The 19,800-nt window shown below is 44.7% G+C and overlaps 1 protein-coding gene across 3 annotated transcripts in view; it reads left to right on the top strand.

Moving 5' to 3' along the window:
• caskin1 (CASK interacting protein 1) overlaps positions 1 to 19,800 on the top strand; it is an 80,669-nt gene that overhangs the window by 25,287 nt on the left and 35,582 nt on the right. For all 3 annotated transcript variants that reach the window (XM_084037989.1, XM_084037988.1, XM_084037990.1), the window contains exon 2: positions 18,632 to 18,683. In XM_084037989.1, coding sequence (XP_083894115.1) covers positions 18,632 to 18,683 — 52 coding nt within the window. The remainder of the gene's footprint in view (positions 1 to 18,631; positions 18,684 to 19,800) is intronic.

The raw sequence follows: 19,800 nt of genomic DNA, 5'->3' as shown, positions 1-19,800 counted from the left end.
GAGGTCTGTACTCCAAGAGAGGCCACCAAGTCCAACTCAACAACACAAACACACACACTGCAAAGCAGCGCAATTCTCAGTGAAGCCTGGTGAATTAAAATGAACTCTACAAGACGACAAAACTATTATTGATTACAAAATGAGTCAATACATGTATCTAAAATCAACAGCAGTGTTTCCCCTTAGGTTGATGGATCGGAGGCCAACGTGACAAATACTCTTCTCAAATGTAACATTTTAAAGTTTCTTTACAGTTGGTTCGACGGTTGTTTTCTGTTTTCCTAGACAGCGGTGAAGAACACCAGGAGCAAATGCCAGGAGTTGAGTTTTAATTAGAACAACTTTGTGACTGATGTGTTTAATGCACGCCGAATTAATCAGAGCACACAAGGTCAAATTGCCTCAAAAGTTACCACATGGCCAGTGGCTGATAAGCAATGTGGCATTTAAAAGGCTATTTTAAATGGAGTCTGGTGCAGGGCTCCCTCCACATCAAACGGAACAGCATCGCTGATCTGATTTAAGTGAATATTATCCGGTGTAGCTCAGCTAAAAACACTGGATCCGTCAGCAGGTTAGCGTAGCTCATCTGTTAATCCGTCCCCTCTCGGTCACCTGCCTCGGTCCCTCGTCTCCTTCTCCGGCGTCTCTGCCTCCGAAGACGAATGTTTCCACAGGATTTTAGGGCTTTACCTTGACAGTGACCCCCAATCTACGCTGCACCAGAGCTGCTTAATCTGACAACACGATCCTCTCAAGTTGATAGACAGTGGCTTAGCTGCATGTTACCTGAATATTACACAGTGGAGCGTGTGTGTTTGGCCGTTTTACTGTACATAAATGTCAATAAATATGAATATAGGTCACCTCATAACCCAAATACGAGAGGCCAAATTATTTCTGCGTTTGTGCGGCCGCAAGGGCACAGACCTAACATTGGTGGCATAGATTTTGTCATCTTTTTTTAGATCAAATGCACGTCCCTGTAATGTAACTCCTTACATTTTAGAGTGAAGGTTGGGTTTAACTTAAGGTTAGGTTAGGGTCAGTTCAAGTCTGCAGGAAAATGATGTAACTCAATGAAATGTCAGGAAAACACGACTGTGTGTGTGTGTGTGTGTGTGTGTTTTGCGAGTGTTATGCACTCCTACCGTTGAAGGGAGAACCCAAAGGCAGCAGTTGACCCCTTGTTCATCCGTTTTAAGAACATGTCTGTGGTAGTATTATACTGGGTGATGTTAAACAGCGCAGACAGGGAAGAGAAGAGAGGGAATCACATGTTTCTTCCTCCAGCGATGTCCCACTTTACATTCAAACACAGCCACAGGACTCCACTCATTAGAGAAACGGAAGTATTGGAACAGGAGAAATGATGGTTAAATAAAGAATAAAGAATTTGCTCCAAACATCCATGACCCCCTCAGGATCCATTGTTCTAACTCTGGTGATCCCGTAACTTTTCTTTAAGTGCCGCCTCACAGGAGAGTCTTAGTTTAATCCTGTTTACAATGACTCTAACAGTTACACACAATATAAGAAGACTATTTGCTAAAAAAAGTATTGCCAGCAGTTTTTTTCTCTAGCCTTGTATTTATCCCATTTACTGATACTCAGCCGTTGAAAGGCAGCGCTTCAGTTTTCAATTACCTCCAAATGCCTCTTGTGAATCTTGCCTGTAATGGCTTTTTGCCCAAGAAGCAGATTGAGTCCTTGTTTCGGTCAGACACAAAACTCCATTATCTCAGAACTATTGATGACAATAATTGTGTTGCACGGCTATCTCGTAGGCTTCTGACCATTGCAAATGCACATTTTTCGTTAGCTTAATTGTACCAACAGAAAGTATCTATCGACCAAAAAACTCAGGAAGTATTTTCAAAACATCTGAAGTCTTCATTCTAGAAATCAACAACCTTTTGTACTGTTTAGTTGTTTTGTTCCTCGATTTAATGTGACGTGTGATTGGCCAACTACCTCGGCAGCTACAACCCACACAGCTAGAGTAGGCTCTCAGCACGGAGATGTCTGAGCCGGTGGCTAGCAGCTAACATTGCTAACAGTGGTAAAAATGATACGGTATTGTTACAGGCATCGTCATTTTTTTACGCTTGTCTTTTGATGAAAGAAAAAGACCCCTCACATAATTCTGTCCCAGATCCAGATGAGATATTGGACTATAAGACAGTGTCCATAATATATCAGGTGTCTGAGAACAGGACTGCTGTCTTAGCAGGAAGTCTAACTTTCTCATCCTTATGAATGACTGAGTAATGCAGGATCAGCGGTCCTATTCTGGGCCGTTTAGTACATACCGGCCCGGATTTGCTGTCAGTTACCTCGACTATCTCACACACAGTTAGGATTTTGGGTTCGAGACACCATGCCTCACTACCGTCACTAATCCAGGAAACGTGGAAGCTTGCATTAATGTGGTTCTCATTTCACGTATCGTCCAATACCAAGCATCCTACTCGGAGGTCAACGGTGGAGCACATGCACCATCGGTAAGTAAGTGGGCTGTGTTATGTTTTATTAGATGTCGAGAAGTAGTTTGCGAAGTCACGTCGGGAGGCAGAAAGAGAGGCCACGGATAATTAAATAGCCTGATTGAAGATCAGAGAAAAACCGTTGCCAGAGAGGGACAGAAAGTCATTCAACGTAGAGTTGGCATGAAGAAAGAAAAGTCAAGAAGGACCACTTCAGAGACAACAAACTGCGTTGCAATGATAATGAGATGATTGAATAAAGCAAACAAATGAGTGGTGGAGGGTCGGGGGACGAGCAGTGAACACGGAGACAGAGGGACGATCTTTATGCAGCAGACACATGGTCTCTATTGATCACTCAGCCATGTGAGTGTCCCCAGGGGGTCTGAGGGTCCTCTGTAAGTCTCTGTATGCCTGCGAGTGTGCTCGCCTGTCTGCGTGGGTGTCATCGTGCCGTCTGTGCGTCTTGGAGCGTTAAGTGTACAGGGATTGGACGTGGCGTCTGCAGCTGGACGCCATCGCGTTTAGCGATTCTTCGGGCAAAGATGCTCAGATGTGGAGCGACAATCAGACGGAAATCAGGGGGTAACGGACCCTACAGACATATAGAGGAGAGTTAGTCAAAAACATTGTTCCAGGCCGAGATATTTTTTAAAAGTATTGCTGAAAACGTCCGAAGTTTTCTTTGGATATTAATGGTCTCCAGAGGATCTTTCTTAATCTTGTTTAGAACCTTTCCTCTGCAAAAAATGAACACTCCTGCATCGTTAAACACAACATTTTATGGCCAGAAAGCCACGAATTGTATCGATGCTCCCAAGACGACGAAACCATCACAAATCGGAACAAACCATCTGACATATATCCTCCAGGGGGGAAAATAACGTAAACATCAGACAAAGCGGTGGACGCTAACAAGAAGCAGAACAGATGCATGCTTGTTTTCAGGAATGCCAATGGCATTGAAACACTCATCTGTGTGTGTGTGTGTGTGTGTGTGTGTGTGTGTGTGTGGCTCTGACAAACATGTTGGCCATCAGGGAGATAACCTTGATAGCGGGTGAGGAAGCTGTTGCTAGGTAACCAGTGCACCTCTGACTGTGGCACCATTTCCAGTCCAAGGACTTATGGGCGATGATAATCAATACATAAAGCATTTAGTTGGTAATTCTTTTCTTTTTAATTAGTTAGAAACGTAACCTGTCCTGTTGAAGCATTTGTTAGTTTGAGGGAAAATGATGATGAAGTAGGAATTCAGTCACAAGCAGATGGAGCCTGAAGCGCTTTAGATGAGCGCGTCGGCGAGCTCTACTAATGGAAGTGACGATGATAGAAACATGGCTCCCGTTTCCTCGTCTCTGCTGCCGGTGACACGGAGACGTCTCATCAGCCAGATTATTCCTGTAACGGTGACGGCAACACAGTTGTTTACAGGACGTCACTTCTGTTTCTAGCAGCAGGATTTGTCGTCATCCACTTCTGCCACTATGCCCCGCCCCTCGAACTCAAGCCGGCCAATCGTAGCGGAGCATCTTCCAGCTCGGACCAGGGTCCGACAACTATCTGGTTCTGCTCCGTAGACTCTGATGGAATCATTTAAGATTGTTGTCATTTTCAGTCTGTGGATTTGGAGGTCCTTGTTAATCGTGATACTCGTTACCTGGAGAGGCTGGAAGGAGAAATACATTTCCAAAACGTTATGGTCAAGTATTTGTACCGCAAATGTTTGGTACAAGACATCCGTTCAGTACCTCAAAACAGCTGTTTGTGTTCGCACATGGGGATCAGAAATTCTGAAGCTTGCGGCGAGGTTTTCAAAATGCCAAAAATGTTTCATCTTCTTTTCATTTGGTCCGAAAGTCATCTGAATATGTACGGGGAAACCTTTCTCCCTTGTCCCCCCCAGCTGCTTGCATGTAGGTTAGCCAGAACACATCAAGGTCAACGAGACGCCACGTTTGTCCCCTCAGATCCACGCCACGCTCCCCTTATCTCCGCTGAGCCACTTCATCCTGCGCTGCAGAGATAGAGACCCCCGCTCTGATTGCAGGTGGTCAAGTTTCAACGGGGCCGGCCTGTTGGAAAACAACGCTGGTTAGATAACAGGAGACGTTTCAGCCAGGAGTTCAATCAAGGAGCACTCTTGTATCCATGGAGACAGCCTCTCATGGTGTGTGTGTGTGTGTGTGTGTGTGTGTGTGAGTGCGTGATTGAAGCAGGTTAGAGTTTCCCTGTGTGTATAAATAGCAGGTTATAATGGAAACAAACCCACCATGCTGGTAAAAGCCAGGCACTGTGCTCTACACACTACTACGACTCCGACCACATGCTAGCTCTGGACATCTGAGAAGCAGGAAGTGAAGACTACTGTCAAAATACAAAATTGTATTTGTGTTAAATGAATGAATATGAACACTTCAGTTGAATCAAAGACATAAATGGTGTAGAAATAAGATTTCTGAATGGCAAAAACACCAACAGCTCCTGATTTCAGCACTCATCAACCACATGTTGGTGCAGATTCATGAACCGGTTAAACAACTCGGCAATAACGCCGGCTATAACAGCCAGCCTGCATCCATCACTTCCTGTCCCACCGTTGCTCCGCCTCTTTATTACATCTCTGTCGTCTTCTCTCAGATGGACACGTATCCGTTTGGAAAGTGTCTCCTCGCTAATTCAATCACCCCACTTCCTGTTTACCTGGCAGTGTGTGTGTGTGTGTGTGTGTGTGTGTGTGTGTGTGTGTGTGTGTGTGTGTGTGTGTGCGTGTGTGTGCAGCTGTGCAAATAAGGGTCAGGAGCTGGGAACTAATCGCCATCCTGTGTCCTGTGCGCTTTGCCAACTGTTGTGCTCACGAACAGAGAGACACTCGTGCACAGAAATGCCTCGTTCATACCGAGGCTGCAAGCTGCTGCAGCAGCAGCTACGTCAGTTCTGACTCCCTGTAGCTTCTCGTGTCTACGTGGTTCTGCTGCCACGTTTTAATGCAGTTCAATGGAATCAGTGGTTCAAACTGGGTTTTGTATGGATGTAAGGAGGGGTTCTGTTTTCGAGGATGAGGTGGAGGAGCGTGCACGGAGAGGACTCACGCTGTCTTATCGATAAAGTTGCAAATTGATTGAAGGATGGATGGATGGATGTGATATTATTGGTTGTTATTGGTTGGTACTAGCTTACATAAGGACACATCATATTTTTTTTTACAACAAGAAAGTAAGACCATCTTGCTATGAAAATCTGAAAAATGTAGTTTATGTAATTTTTTTGGCATATACTATTAAACAGGTGCACAGTATGACCAGGGATTTGATCTGAAAGGGTTAAAAACTGCATTTGTCATTTCAGCTCGACTTTAAGCCAGAGATCTTCAACAGGGGGTCCCCAACATGATTTGATCCCAAACTTATTTTCTTCCAAAAATGTCCAAAAATACACCCTAACATGAATACAACCTATAATAAGCAAATATAAATCTTGCTCTTTAATATTATGTTGTGAAATTAGAATTCAAAATAGAATTAAAATATGTATCTGTCAGCAATTATTATTTTATTGGCTTAGCATTGTATGCATCCATCATTACAAAGTACTGTTATACCTGGCACTATAGGCTGCACTACACATTATTATCGGCTTGGTTTAATAAGGAACACATTGTATACGATATGTAATGGGCGTCCCTCCACCGTCTCTATAAGCCCTGATGCTATCGGACATCTGGGAGGGAGCTGCCATTGATAGTATAATGTTAACCATGTTAGCACGCTTATATTTGGTAATTAACACAACATACAGATGAGATAGTTTTTGCATGTCTTTGGTCATACACCTTCTTAGATAAACTTCCCTGGGTTTCATCCTCTGGGGACCATGAACAACAGTTGTTGAGGTATTTCTGGACCGCCTGCCTGCCGACTCAGATTGCTCTCCCTGGAGCCCTTAAAGGAACCATCAGAAGTGATCGATACGTTTTCGTTGAATTATTAATGAAGGGACAGACAAAGATGCCTTGTATCATATACACATGTAGTTCACACACACTGGCATGCAGTACTCTCTCCTACATTTGCTCCTGTGCAGGTGTTTCAGCCAGAGTCAGGGGGCCGTCCATTATTTCATTCAAAAAAGCATAATATATTTAGTGGCAACGTATTTGGTGGAGAAATTTGAAACACTAAACCAGCGAGAAATTACAACTTCATAACTTCATCAGTTATGAAACACGACCATGACCTCGGGGTTTGACTTTATTGAGTTTTACGTACGTTACTAGAAGCGACCACGGACGCACTCAGCTGAACGTCACCAGTCAGCACGGTCACTCATTACACTGAAACACCTGTTGCTCTGCAGCGGCCGTGAACCTGTCCGATTCTGCAGAACTTGAGTCGCTGTTAGAATATGGATTCTGCAAACGTTTAAAGCTTGCTCACTAGTCTGGATGGCGGGGGCACGAGGCCGTTTCCGTTCCCAACGTGCATGCGTGCTGCGTTTGATGACGCAGGCTGTAAAGTGTCTATTACATAAAGGGTGAAAAAGCATTCATAAGAGTCCAGTATTGAAATGCACGTACATCCGTGTTTGTTTTAAAGGAGAGGGGGGAGAGGTGAGGAGAGAAAGGGTGAGCGGTTGGGAGGGAGGATGCAACGGAGGGAGGAGAGGAAGAGGAGGGAAAACAGAGAGAGAAGAAGGCAGATAGAGAGGAGACGAGGAAATCGATCAGGTAATAGAAGAAGAAAGGTGGGCCGGTCTGTTTGCTCCATGTGGGAGTTGATCACACACCCTCCCTCCTCCCTCCATCCTGTGGTTCATTTCCTCCACTCCCCCTCCTCTCCTGGAGGCCTCACAAACAGATGCGTCAGTGTGTGTGTGTGTGTGTGTGTGTGTGTGTGTGTGTGTGTGTGTGTGTGTGTGTGTGTATATGGGGGGGGGGGGGGGGGGGGGTACAGGAGCACTTCCCAGAGTGCTTGTGTGCTTCTGACTGTGCGTGTGGAGAGTGAGCAAAGATCTGACATGTGTATTTATAGTAAATGAATTCAGCTGGCTGCACCTCTGACTTCCTCTGGTGCACTCATACACTCATCTGTTTGTGTGTGTGTGTGTGTGTGTGTGTGTGTGTGTGTGTGTGTGTGACCGTGACCGCACGTGCGCTTCCATCGCTGTGTTTATGCGTCCGTCATGTGACGTCTGACAGCATGGCAATCATGGACTGTTTCTCTCCCATAATGCAGCTGTCAATCAATGAAACTGTCCCACGGCGGCCCTCTGAGTGACAGAGGGTCATCAGCTCTAATCCCAGTCAAACTAATCGCTGTAAAGTCTTGCAGGGACGGGAGGATGTAGGATTTTATAACGCTAAAAACACACTCGATGGTGGTGAATGCTCGTCACGCGTGGCTTGAAACATTTTCCTTTTCGGTGAATACTGTGTGAACCAATTAGTCGCTGCCGTGTTTATAATGAATGAGATCTACACAACTGTGCGCTACCGTACTCCATTCTAGACTAATTACTCCACAGGAGGGCCACGTTTTTGACACTCCATAAATCAATGCACAATTTTGACAATCAGCCCTTTTTGCAGCAGCAGCATTTGTCTTGAACAATCCACAACAAAACCCCAAATTAGAATCACTCATTTGTAACGGGAATGCTGCTGTTCATTCGTGTGTTCTCCCGGCCGTGATTACAACTGCCTCCTGTTATAATGGCAGCCTTTTGCTCTGCTTTGATTTGCACAATTAGCCCGTACGGGTCGACGGCGAGGAGAGAGGCGGTCTGTGCTTACAGTAATTAACGAGTTAACTGTGGTGGCGAACTGAGGCCGCTTCGCTGCCTTGAGCTCAGCTGATCTGGGTACAAGCGTCAGCGCGAACGTCGGAGTGCGGGAGTCTCCGTGAAGTCTCTCTGGAGGAAGCAGATGCTGTTTTACACAGTCTGGAAATAAGCATGTCACACGCTCGCTGTTCCCTCTCTCATTGTGTGTGTGTGTGTGTGTGTGTGTGTGTGTGTGTGTGTGTGTGTGTGTGTGTGTGTGTGTGTGTGTGTGTGTGTGTGTGTGTCGGAGAAAGAGATTCTGAATCCTTGTGCATTGGGTGTGAGTGCAGCACACCTCTTCATGTATGGGGAGAGCAAGAGGATGCTTGTTGCCTAGCAACCGCCTCTATGCAACCCAGTGCGGTTGTGTGTGTGTAGGCAGGCTGCAGGCTGAGGTGTTGCAGCAACATCATGAAATCAGTATTTTCCCAGAGTTCTGCTGCGGCAGGCAACAGAATGGTGAAGTAATTCAGTGTGTGTGTGTGTGTGTGTGTGTGTGTGTGTGTGTGCAGCATCTGCAGGACTTACTATTATATATGGGTTTACTTGATCTATTATACTTTTCTGGTATTTCTAGAACATGTTTTACATGCTTTAACGCAAAACTACTTTGTTTTCCCATGAGGCTTTGCTGCAGCAGCTCCTGCCCCTCCCTCCCAAAAAGCCCAGTATGCTCTGATTGGTCATCTGGCCCAGTCTATTATTGGTATTACTGTTTTAATTGTTATATTTGTATTGCTTCACAGATAAGACATCTTTTTTAGTGAGCGTGAATCATTTGAAAATGTCATAAATCACAAGATCCCACATATAGAGAAAGGATAAATGAATATCCTAATATTTGTTTTTACTGGACAGCTTTTTCAAGACACTTGATGATTTAACCGATTATCCCGATAATCAAAATTCAACACAATCAGCTTATTTTGAGTCCTGCCTCCACCCATCAGCACCCCACTGTATGTGGCACCTTTAATACCACTGTGGTTTTAACACCACAGAATCACTCATTGATTTATGACACCGCCCATCCCATGCCTTTGCACTGAGCAGCATGACCTGTTTCTATCTGAGTGCTGGTTGCTTGGATGGAAACGGCAACAGATGTGGAACTAACGCCGAAATTACCCCCAAATCCCGCCGCTACGCCATTCCTGGCTCGCCGCGCTCTTTGGCGGGACACCGAGTTCCAGCCGTGCTGCACATTTCATCTATCAAACCCACTTTTTTTGAAAATCCCCGCATGTTTTTACGACGGCTGGCTCCCATCTGTTATTGAAAACACAGCGGAGCGTTTGACTGTGATCGACACGTCATAAAATAAAAAGGAGCGTGTCAGCTCGGTCGGCCGTATTTGTGGAGTCACGCAAATGAATCGTAAAAAGAGAGAAAGGTGCTTTTTGTATTGTGACATTAAAAAGCACAACATGCAACTGTTGGTGTGTAAGTGTGTGTGAGCTGTGAGCAGATGTGTGTGTGTGTGTGTGTGTGTGCTACCTGTTCAGGAAGCTCAGTCCAGGAATGAGGAGGGAGGAAACATGGAGGGTCAATGAGGATCAAAGAGCTCCTGCAGCCGACACACACACACACACACACACACACACACACACACACGCACACTTCGTCTGTCCGGTAGTGTTTATATGCAGACATATTATTATTGCTAATTATTGTGTGTTTGTGTGTTCAACGTGTGTGTACGCACTTTGTTACGGGGCTTTGAACGCGTCGTGGGTTTGCACATCTGGATCACATTAGCTCAGCTCCCTTAGTTTCCCACTCTGTCTCCACTGATGAATGAAAACTCTCTTGTTATCAACACACTATAGAAAATGAGTATATATTTATATAGCTGTATACTATAAATAGTTGATTTTTTTGAGATGGCTGTGGTGATCCTCTGGTGAAATTATAGTCATATAGTGTTTATGTAGTATCTCAATGATGTTTTGATATTGCTTTGTTTTTTTCTGGAAATTACTGCGGTTACAATATATGTTTATATAATAGTGTTTTCTGTATTATTTCAATGTGTTTCAGTAAAGTACTACTAGTCCGATATTCACTCACCCTCTGGTTTCCACAAAATCCATCAGGGTAATATCTGGCTCTTGATGATGCTAAATGCTACGAGCTAGTGAGCAGCTAAACATGTGACTGCTGCAGCCAAAAACACGAGTGAGAGCTGAGAGAGTGAACCAAAGGAGTAAAGTATCTGTGAAGCACTATTCACGATTTAGGGTGCTATGTGCTCATGCATTGTTTTTCTATAGAGTTCAGATTGTAATTAGAATTTGTGACATTTGTGGGCATTTCTTGTTTCCCACATTAGATTCCCATATTCAGGGGAAATATGAATTAGGGAATAGGGAATCATTCCCGATACTGCGTACAGCGGGGTCCTCATCCATTCTGAGGCTTGAACACCAAATCTGTCACAGTGGCTGCAACTATACAGTCCCATTTCAGAGATTTCTTTAAATGCAGCAGAGAAATGCAGCCTTCTTTCCCCAGAACGCGTTAAAAAAGTTAAAAAAAAATTCTGTTTTAGTTGATTCAAAGATCAACTATAGAACGTTCCTTTCAAACCAAAGTTAGGAAAGGTTAAACAGACACGAGGGTGTAGTTTTACAACATTCCTGATTTGAGCCTGCTGGGTAGCGTTCAAGAATAAAGAGGCTTCCTTAACAATGCAGGATGAATGCATGAAGACGGGCCCCGCTACGCTGTCTGCCAACGCAATTTAGGCGCCGCGACGGAGGAACGGAGAGGAAAAGGATTGCGTGAGAGAGAAACGAAATGCGATCACCTTTCCCATTTGTGGACCTGGGGAGAAGGATGGCAGCAGAAGAAAGGGGAGGATGAAGAAAGAAGGGGTGGAGAGGTTGGAGGAAATAGTCAGGAGGGGAAATGGGGACAGATCAATCAGGGCCAAGACAACAGGACTACTTTCAGAGAGCTCTCCAGAGTCCAGCACATTATTTTCCATCCTCTCTGCCAGGGAGAGAGAGGGGGAGAGGGGGAGAGAAGACATTCGGAGACAGGGGAAAGGCTATAAGCGAAGGTTTCCTTAAAGTAAATGTATTCTGTGTGATGCAATACAAAGCCCCTTGTTTAAAAACGGTCTTCCCTCTGATATATATTATATAACAGCACAGCATATTAAGAAGAGCAGCGACACCGTTCTCCTTCTCCCAGGAGGATCAGATCAGCCCATTCTTACCCAGGGGGGAGAAAACCGAGCATCAGCAGACTGCAAATAATCCCCCTGTAAAATAACTCTCTTACGTCCACTGCCTCCGCGTCATCCTGGGAACGAGCTTCTGTCCGACCTTTTCCAACACGCGCGCTCGCTTGTGCGTAGACGCTACAGTCGGTCACGCAGTGTGTTGAACTGATCTCGACAAGGATGGCCTTTCTTTAGGCCCGCGTGCAAAAAAATGGCTCCTGGTGACGTCAATGGCGCTCATTCATGTTCCCCTCAGTGAATCAAAACCGCTTTTTATTAGCATGTTAGCGTTGTTGTTAGCTGACATTGGCATGTGATGATGATTTTGTTTTCCAGGAAGAAAATTATATTGGATTTTGATGTAAAAAATACAAGAAAGGGGGGATTTTTTATTTTTTTTTGCGTATATCAAATAGGTGATCTGAAAAAGGCATTTTTTATTATTTCAACTCATGTCATAAAGATTGTGTTTTGTGTAGGAGCCTATTGAAATGTTGAAAGTGTGGAGTGCAAAAGGGTTTCAAATATTATAATGGAAGTAAATGATGGACATCATCATTATGCCTCAATGTCTCTCAAATTATTGCAGTGATTTTGGTGCAAAACATAACTATGAAGAATTGATAACATTTTTTAAATAAATTCAAAAATATCACATTAAGCCACCAAGACCTTGAGTAACAGCAGACAACAAGAAAAGAAAGGAAGAAAAATGATTTTGACAAGAATTGCATTTTTTTAGTGATTGGATGTCCAGCACTTTTCTGGAAATTGCTCCAAAACCTCCTCATATTCACTCTAGCCTAACATATTCACCTAACGCCCACAGTCTCCAGTTGGTGGTTGTAAAGTTTCACAAGGCTGTGATTATCCCAAAGGTCACAAGAAGTAATTCTTACACTTGTTTTGCAATAGGCGAAAATAACACATTCATGCCTGCAATAACTGTTTTTGCCCCAAACTGCCTGGACCCAGAGTCAGTCACGTATCTAGAGGTGAGAGGTCGAGGGCCAGTGCCGTTTTTCTCCAGAGCGTTATTTGGCCTCGTGTCCCAACAAGCTTCACTGCGAGCCTGAAGGACAACAATGTCGTCGACCTCGGCGAGTTTAAGAGAATAATATTGTTGTTTATTTGACCTGCCGGGTTAAGTGGCCTTAGGCGACTAATTTGAGGACTGAACTGGATAGAAGAGGATTACAGAAAAGGTTTTGGACAATGACGTTAGGAGACAGAGTTGCTGGATGAGATGGGAAATAGGCTTTTTATATGTTAACTTACTTAACTTAAATTTGGGAATATATTTGCTCATTGTTGTGCAGTTACTGTAAATGATTCTAAATTCTTATATCTTTCGTTCATATTCTGTGATTTTCCAAACATTTCATATGGAACGTTCTGCTTATATCAACACACTTAAGCAGTCGCTGTTGTTATTTTATTCAATGCTGAAGCCACAATGGTACTTGATGTACATATTTACTCTCGCTCCGTCTTATCCCACTTGTTTATATTACATATTTCATCTTTCTTTCTTTCTGTTTTTTTTATCTTAAGGCACTATGCCAACACCCTGACAGAGAAAAACCCTCCTCAAAATCCCCAAGGGCTCAATCATTTTAATTGACTTCACAATAACAGAAAAAAGAAGAAGAAAATTAGTGGCCTCCAGCAGTTTCAGAGAAGGTTTGCTTCTGTGGAAAAGTTTATTTTCAGATTCATACGAAACCGTTTAAAGCCTAAATGAATATTTAAATGTATGGTTGTTGGCTGGTGAAGATTTCTCTGTTGTACTTCATTTGAATATATTCAGCTTGACTCTGCGCTGCAGATCGCGTCCTCGCTGCGGGCAGGACGAGGCCGACGCAAGACTAGGAATGCATATGGGTGCTGTCAGACGCTTTGAAAGGGGCTTCAACAGGCCTGCAGACCGCGCGGTGTGCAACATTACAGCAGCTATGTACTAGGAAGCAGGATGGTTTGTGTGTGTGTGTGTGTTTGTGTGTGTGTGGCTTCATCATATTTCACTTTGTTATGACGGTCTTCTAAAAGATGTTGTACAGCATCTGCAAGCAACACACACACACACACACACACACACACTCTCTCAGGCACGGACACAAACTTGAAAGCAGGTGTGTGTGTCAGCTGATCCAGTGTAACTGCACGTGGCGTCTACGCTGCTCTACGTGGCTGTAGTTCCGACGGTGTAGGGAGGAGGATGGGCGGATGCATCCAAACTACAGGACTTTCACTTGGGAAGCCTTTCGCGAGTCATGTGACTGACAACTGACGTGACGTTTTCTTTTAGTTTCCCACGGGACAGGAACAGCAGTCTGTATACTACCTGTCTGTTTGTCTGTATACTACCTGTCTGTTTGTCTGTATACTACCTGTCTGTTTGGATGTATACTACCTGGCTGTTGGTCTGTATACTACCTGTCTGTTGGTGTACTATACACTATACACCAGATCACTAGGTTCTGTTATCACATCGCATGGATTCTCCTACCATTGCTACGCAGATGACACCCAGCTGTTCCTCTCTTTTCCCCCGTCCTCTGACACTCACATTGCAACTCGCATCTCGGACTGTCTGACTGACATCTCTGTCTGGACAACTGCACATCACCTCAAGCTTAACCTGAATAAAACCGAACTCCTCTTCATCCCAGGGAAAGACTGCCCTCACATGGACCTGTCGGTCACTGTCGAGGGCATCACAGTATTGCCGTCGTCAACTGCGAGGAACCTGGGTGTAATCCTCGATGACCAACTATCCTGCACCCCCAACATCACTGCTGTGGCCCGATCCTGCAGATTTGCCCTCTACAATATCCGCAGGTTTCGGACCTTCCTCACAAAGGATGCAACGCAACTCCTGGTCCAAGCACTGGTCATCTCCCGCCTTGACTACTGCAACTCTCTCCTGGCCGGACTCCCGGCCTCTGCGATTAAACCATTGCAGCGTATCCAGAACGCTGCAGCACGCCTTATCTTCAATCTACCCAAATTCTCCCATGTGACCCCCCTCCTCCGTGACCTCCACTGGCTCCCTGTTGCAGCACGCATCCAATTCAAGACGATGACACTGGCCTTCAGGGCCATCAATGGAACGGCATCCATCTACCTTCAAACACTGGTCAAACCTCATTCCCCGAAGCGAGCACTTCGCTCCTCTACTTCAGCTGGCCGGCTGGTACCACCATCGCTGAAATCAAACAAATGTCGCTCAGCAAAGTCCAGACTCTTCTCTGTTCTGGTCCTCAGTGGTGGAACGAACTCCCGACTAATGTCAGGACAGCTGAGTCATTTGCCATTTTCCGAAAAAGGCTCAAGACTCACCTGTTCAGACTTCACCTCGACTAGCATGACCCACTAACACCCCCCCCCCCAAAAAAAAGACCTTACCTATAGCACTTTGATCATAGCACTGTTGCTCTTGAAGTACTAGTTTACTCAGATGAGGACCTAACACTTGTTCTATTTTTAGCTCTTACTTTATCGGCAATGATACGTTGTGGTTTCTTTGTTTCCTTCTTTTGACAAATGTATTTATTGTAAGTCGCTTTGGACAAAAGCATCTGCTAAACGACCTAAATGTAAATGTAAATGGTGTGTACTACCTGTCTGTTGGTCTGTATACTACCTGTCTGTTGGTGTGTATACTACCTGTCTGTTGGTCTGTATACTACCTGTCTGTTGGTCTGTATACTACCTGTCTGTTGGTGTGTATACTACCTGTCTGTTGGTCTGTATATACCTGTCTGTTGGTCTGTATACTACCTGTCTGTTGGTCTGTATATACCTGTCTGATGGTGTGTATACTACCTGTCTGTTGGTCTGTATACTACCTGTCTGTTGGTCTGTATACTACCTGTCTATTGGTCTGTATACTACCTGTCTGTTGGTCTGTATACTACCTGTCTGTTGGTCTGTATACTACCTGTCTGTTGGTGTGTATACTACCTGTCTGTTGGTCTGTATACTACCTGTCTGTTGGTCTGTATACTACCTGTCTGTTGGTGTGTATACTACCTGTCTGTTGGTCTGTATACTACCTGTCTGTTGGTCTGTATACTACCTGTCTGTTGGTGTGTATACTACCTGTCTGTTGGTCTGTATATACCTGTCTGTTGGTCTGTATACTACCTGTCTGTTGGTCTGTATATACCTGTCTGATGGTGTGTATACTACCTGTCTGTTGGTCTGTATACTACCTGTCTGTTGGTCTGTATACTACCTGTCTATTGGTCTGTATACTACCTGTCTGTTGGTCTGTATACTACCTGTCTGTTGGTCTGTATACTACCTGTCTATTGGTCTGTATACTACCTGTCTGTTGGTCTGTATACTACCTGTCTGTTGGTGTGTACTACCTCTCTGTTGGTCTGTATACTACCTGTCTGTTGGTCTGTATACTACCTGCCTGTTGGTGTGTACTACCTGTCTGTTGGTCTGTATACTACCTGCCTGTTGGTGTGTACTACCTGTCTGTTGGTCTGTATACTACCTGTCTGTTGGTCTGTATACTACCTGTCTGTTGGTGTGTACTACCTGTCTGTTGGTCTGTATACTACCTGTCTGTTGGTCTGTATACTACCTGCCTGTTGGTGTGTACTACCTGTCTGTTGGTCTGTATACTACCTGTCTGTTGGTCTGTATACTATCTGTCTGTTGGTGTGTACTACCTGTCTGTTGGTCTGTATACTACCTGTCTGTTGGTCTGTACTACCTGTCTGTTGGTCTGTATACTACCTGCCTGTTGGTGTGTACTACCTGTCTTTTGGTCTGTATACTACCTGTCTATTGGTCTGTATACTACCTGTCTGTTGGTGTATACTACCTGTCTGTTGGTCTGTATACTACCTGTCTATTGGTCTGTATACTACCTGTCTGTTGGTGTGTACTACCTGTCTGTTGGTCTGTATACTACCTGTCTGTTGGTCTGTATACTACCTGCCCGAGTTGGGAGTAAGAACCATTAGCCGACTGCTATAATATCCCAAAATACTTTTGTAGTCGCTGTCAGAAAGAATCATTATTAATCGCCCATCATTTATTACTACTGAGTTTATACTCCATTAAGACATTGTATTTATTTCCATCTCTATGACACATATTCACTGAGTGAGTACATAAAGACAAGTCATCCACTTCAAAGGCATTTATATGAGAGGAGGAATTTGGGAAATGCAGGACGTTATTAAATGACACGGAGGAGGAGGAGGAGGAGGAGGAGGAGGAGGGAGGGGGAGGAGGAGGAGGAGGAGGAGGAGGAGGAGGAGGAGGAGGGAGGGGGAGGAGGAGGGGGAGGGGGAGGAGGAGGGGGAGGAGGGAGGAGGAGGAGGAGGGGGAGGAGGAGGGGGAGGAGGAGGAGGAGGAGGCAGCTCGAGGCCGAGCGGAGCGTTTGTCCCACACAAAGTCCGTCTCGGAGATACCTTCTAATTCAAATGAAGGGATTTTCCTGTTCTTTTGGGTGTGCCTATTTCCCTGTCGCACAACAGGGCGAGGGGTCAGATCTGATGACGTGGTGAGGTCAAAAGGTCGCAGATAGCTGCTGCTGGACAGATGTGGAGCACTATGAACAACAAAAAGTAGTGATTTGTTCTTTCTTTTTGGAAAGAAGCCCGTCTTTGTACGGAGCTTATCCATGGAAATGATGAATTTGTTCCGTCCGCTCTTAAAATGTTCAGCGTTGCTTTCTCTGACCTCTTGGAACTTTTCTCCCCTTCGACCAAACTTCACCACACCTTTGTATTAATGCATGTTAGTGGAGGCATCAGCTTCCGTGGTGTTACACCACTCAACACACGGATGATGGAGGTAGTGCCTTTGAAAGCTCTCGATCCATGTGTGTGTGTGTGTGTGTGTGTGTGTGTGTGTGTGTGTGTGTGTGTGTGTGTGTGTGTGTGTGTGTGTGTGTGAATCCCTGCATTTAGCGGCCAGAAATAGCCTGTTAGGAAATCAATGTTCCTCTCCCAGTGGCGCTGGGAGCTGTCTCCTCTACAATAGAGGGACTGTCCTGTTTCCTGCCCCCTGGAGGGTTTGTTGTGTGTGTGTGTGTGTGTGTGTGTGTGTGTGTGTGTACAGACTCACAATGCTCTGACTCATCTAGCTGTAAATAAGTGACTCCACAGCAGGGATTGGACCATATAGGATTTAATCGATGGGTCGGATAAAAAACACTCACAATAAGTTGATCGTGGCAAATTAATTATTCAATATCATCACTTCTAAAAGCTGTCTAGCTGGAATGAGTTTGAAAAAAAAGAGCCTGATTCAGCTTTTAGGCTCCGCCTCCTGCTGCTGCCGCCTGATCTCGTCTCCGTCCCAGGCGACATGTTGTTAGGATCTGATTTGCAAAAATGGTGCTTCATGACTTCCTGGCTGGCAGTCTGAGCTCTTTATCGTTTTGGTATTTGCTGTATTACCGGCCGGAACATGAATATTGTCTTTTCTGGAGACGGCTGTCAAATTTGCACTATTCATCATGTGCTTGTGCTGAGTTTACAGCACTTAAATCCACCTCCCAGTCTCTGCTGCAGACTTTTATGATTCTTTATGGCATTACCTACGCAGCTGTAATGTGAATACATAATGCAACATCTGGAGTGTGGTGCGTTGCACGAGTCGGTTTAAATGTATTCATGGGGAGCGCTTTTACAAACGGGTCACAAAGTGCTTTTGCATGAGGCCAAAGTGATGTCATGGAGGCGACTAAAGTGGCGTCCACTTTACACAAGGGGTGTTTTTTATGTAATAACGTTTGCTGTTTTGCTAATTTTGCATGCTTATACTTTATTTTTTAAAGGCAAAAGTAAATAAGACAGCCTTGCAGAATTATGTAAATATTCATAACGAGATCAACATTGAGGACTGAAATATGACAGCAATATGACTCATGATAAATGAGTCTCGTTTTGGAGAAATGGAAAAGGAAGGCTTGAAAAATGACTCATATCATACTGTATGATGCTGTCAACATAAACATTAAGTACAACTCCTTTATTGTTATATCACAAAGGCATGGACCAGCTGTTTCTATCACTTATATGCTGCAAAACTCAATAAACGTTCTTCTGTATTTGTGTTTCAGAGCTCCTCGGTTCTGCGAAGAAAGTGAATGTCAACTTCCAGGATACAGATGGGTGAGTTCCTCTCCTCACCCCCCCTTTAACACCCATCCTCTCCCTCTCCTCCCATAGTCCCATTCATACACAGTAAAAGCTGTGTTGTCGTGATAGTTTTCCTTGTGTCTCTATAGTGTTCAAAGCACAAGGATTAGCCCAGATACCACTTAGCTGAAGTGTGTGTGTGTGTGTGTGTGTGTGTGTGTGCAGTGTGTGGCTTCGTGCCACTTTGTTCGTGAGTTACTGCTTTAAACAGACAAAACATCAAATGGAAAACTGCGGCCCACATCCTTCCAGTCTGGTCTGGTTGTGTGACAGAGAGCTGCACTCCGTCTGAAGGTTTACTGCCGCGTTCACACCAAATGTGACACGAATCTTCGCCTCGCGTTACTCGCCTGGTTTCACCGCAGGGTCATTAGTGTTTTCTTGGTGCCAGAGAGGAGGCGGGGCTTACCTCCGTGGAGCGCCAACAACATTCACCCAGCATGGCTGAAATAACAACTAGTGCTGCTTTGTGCATGTTGTGGAAGTCCCAGTCCCTTTCCTGTCTGGGTTCATGACATCACCCCGGGGTGTATTCACCGTATTTAGTATACACACATCGGCTGGTTTACTACAGCTAGATGAAGCCAAAATAAACAATTTCACTGTGATTAAATTGCAATAAACGGATGAAAAAGATGCCGAAATAGCTTCATTATGATGGTGATTTGCAAAAAGTCTGAAGTCCTGCTTTGTTCGGTCTGTCTGCAAGACCACAAGCAACCAGCTTTTAAAAGTCTTGTTTTCTGAATGGAGTCTGGATAGTTCAGTGCTGGACTATGCTAACATTGTAGCTGCTCCATCAACACTTAACATAATGCTGTGAGTGAGGTTGTCGTAGAGCTCTGCGTTGGGTGTGAACGCAGCAGAAGACCCAGAATGAGATTGTATCTGAGGACTTAGAGTACCGTTGATGACACACAATGGACGACAAATAAAAGGAAAAGGCAGAAGAACTGCATGAAGAAACAGACAAAAGAACTGAATGCTTCCATGGTTATGGACATTATTCGAATCACATGCTTTCTACTTTCCAGGCAGAAACCCAAGTGACACCTAGAAATGATTTTGGTGTACCGCAGGGCTGGGTTTT

The sequence above is a fragment of the Eutrigla gurnardus genome (genome assembly GCF_963514095.1).
Source record: "Eutrigla gurnardus genome assembly, chromosome: 20".
NCBI classification, from domain to species: Eukaryota; Metazoa; Chordata; class Actinopteri; order Perciformes; family Triglidae; genus Eutrigla; species Eutrigla gurnardus.
Note: the sequence above shows the minus strand (reverse complement) of the source record. Positions and strands in the feature narration are given on the sequence as shown.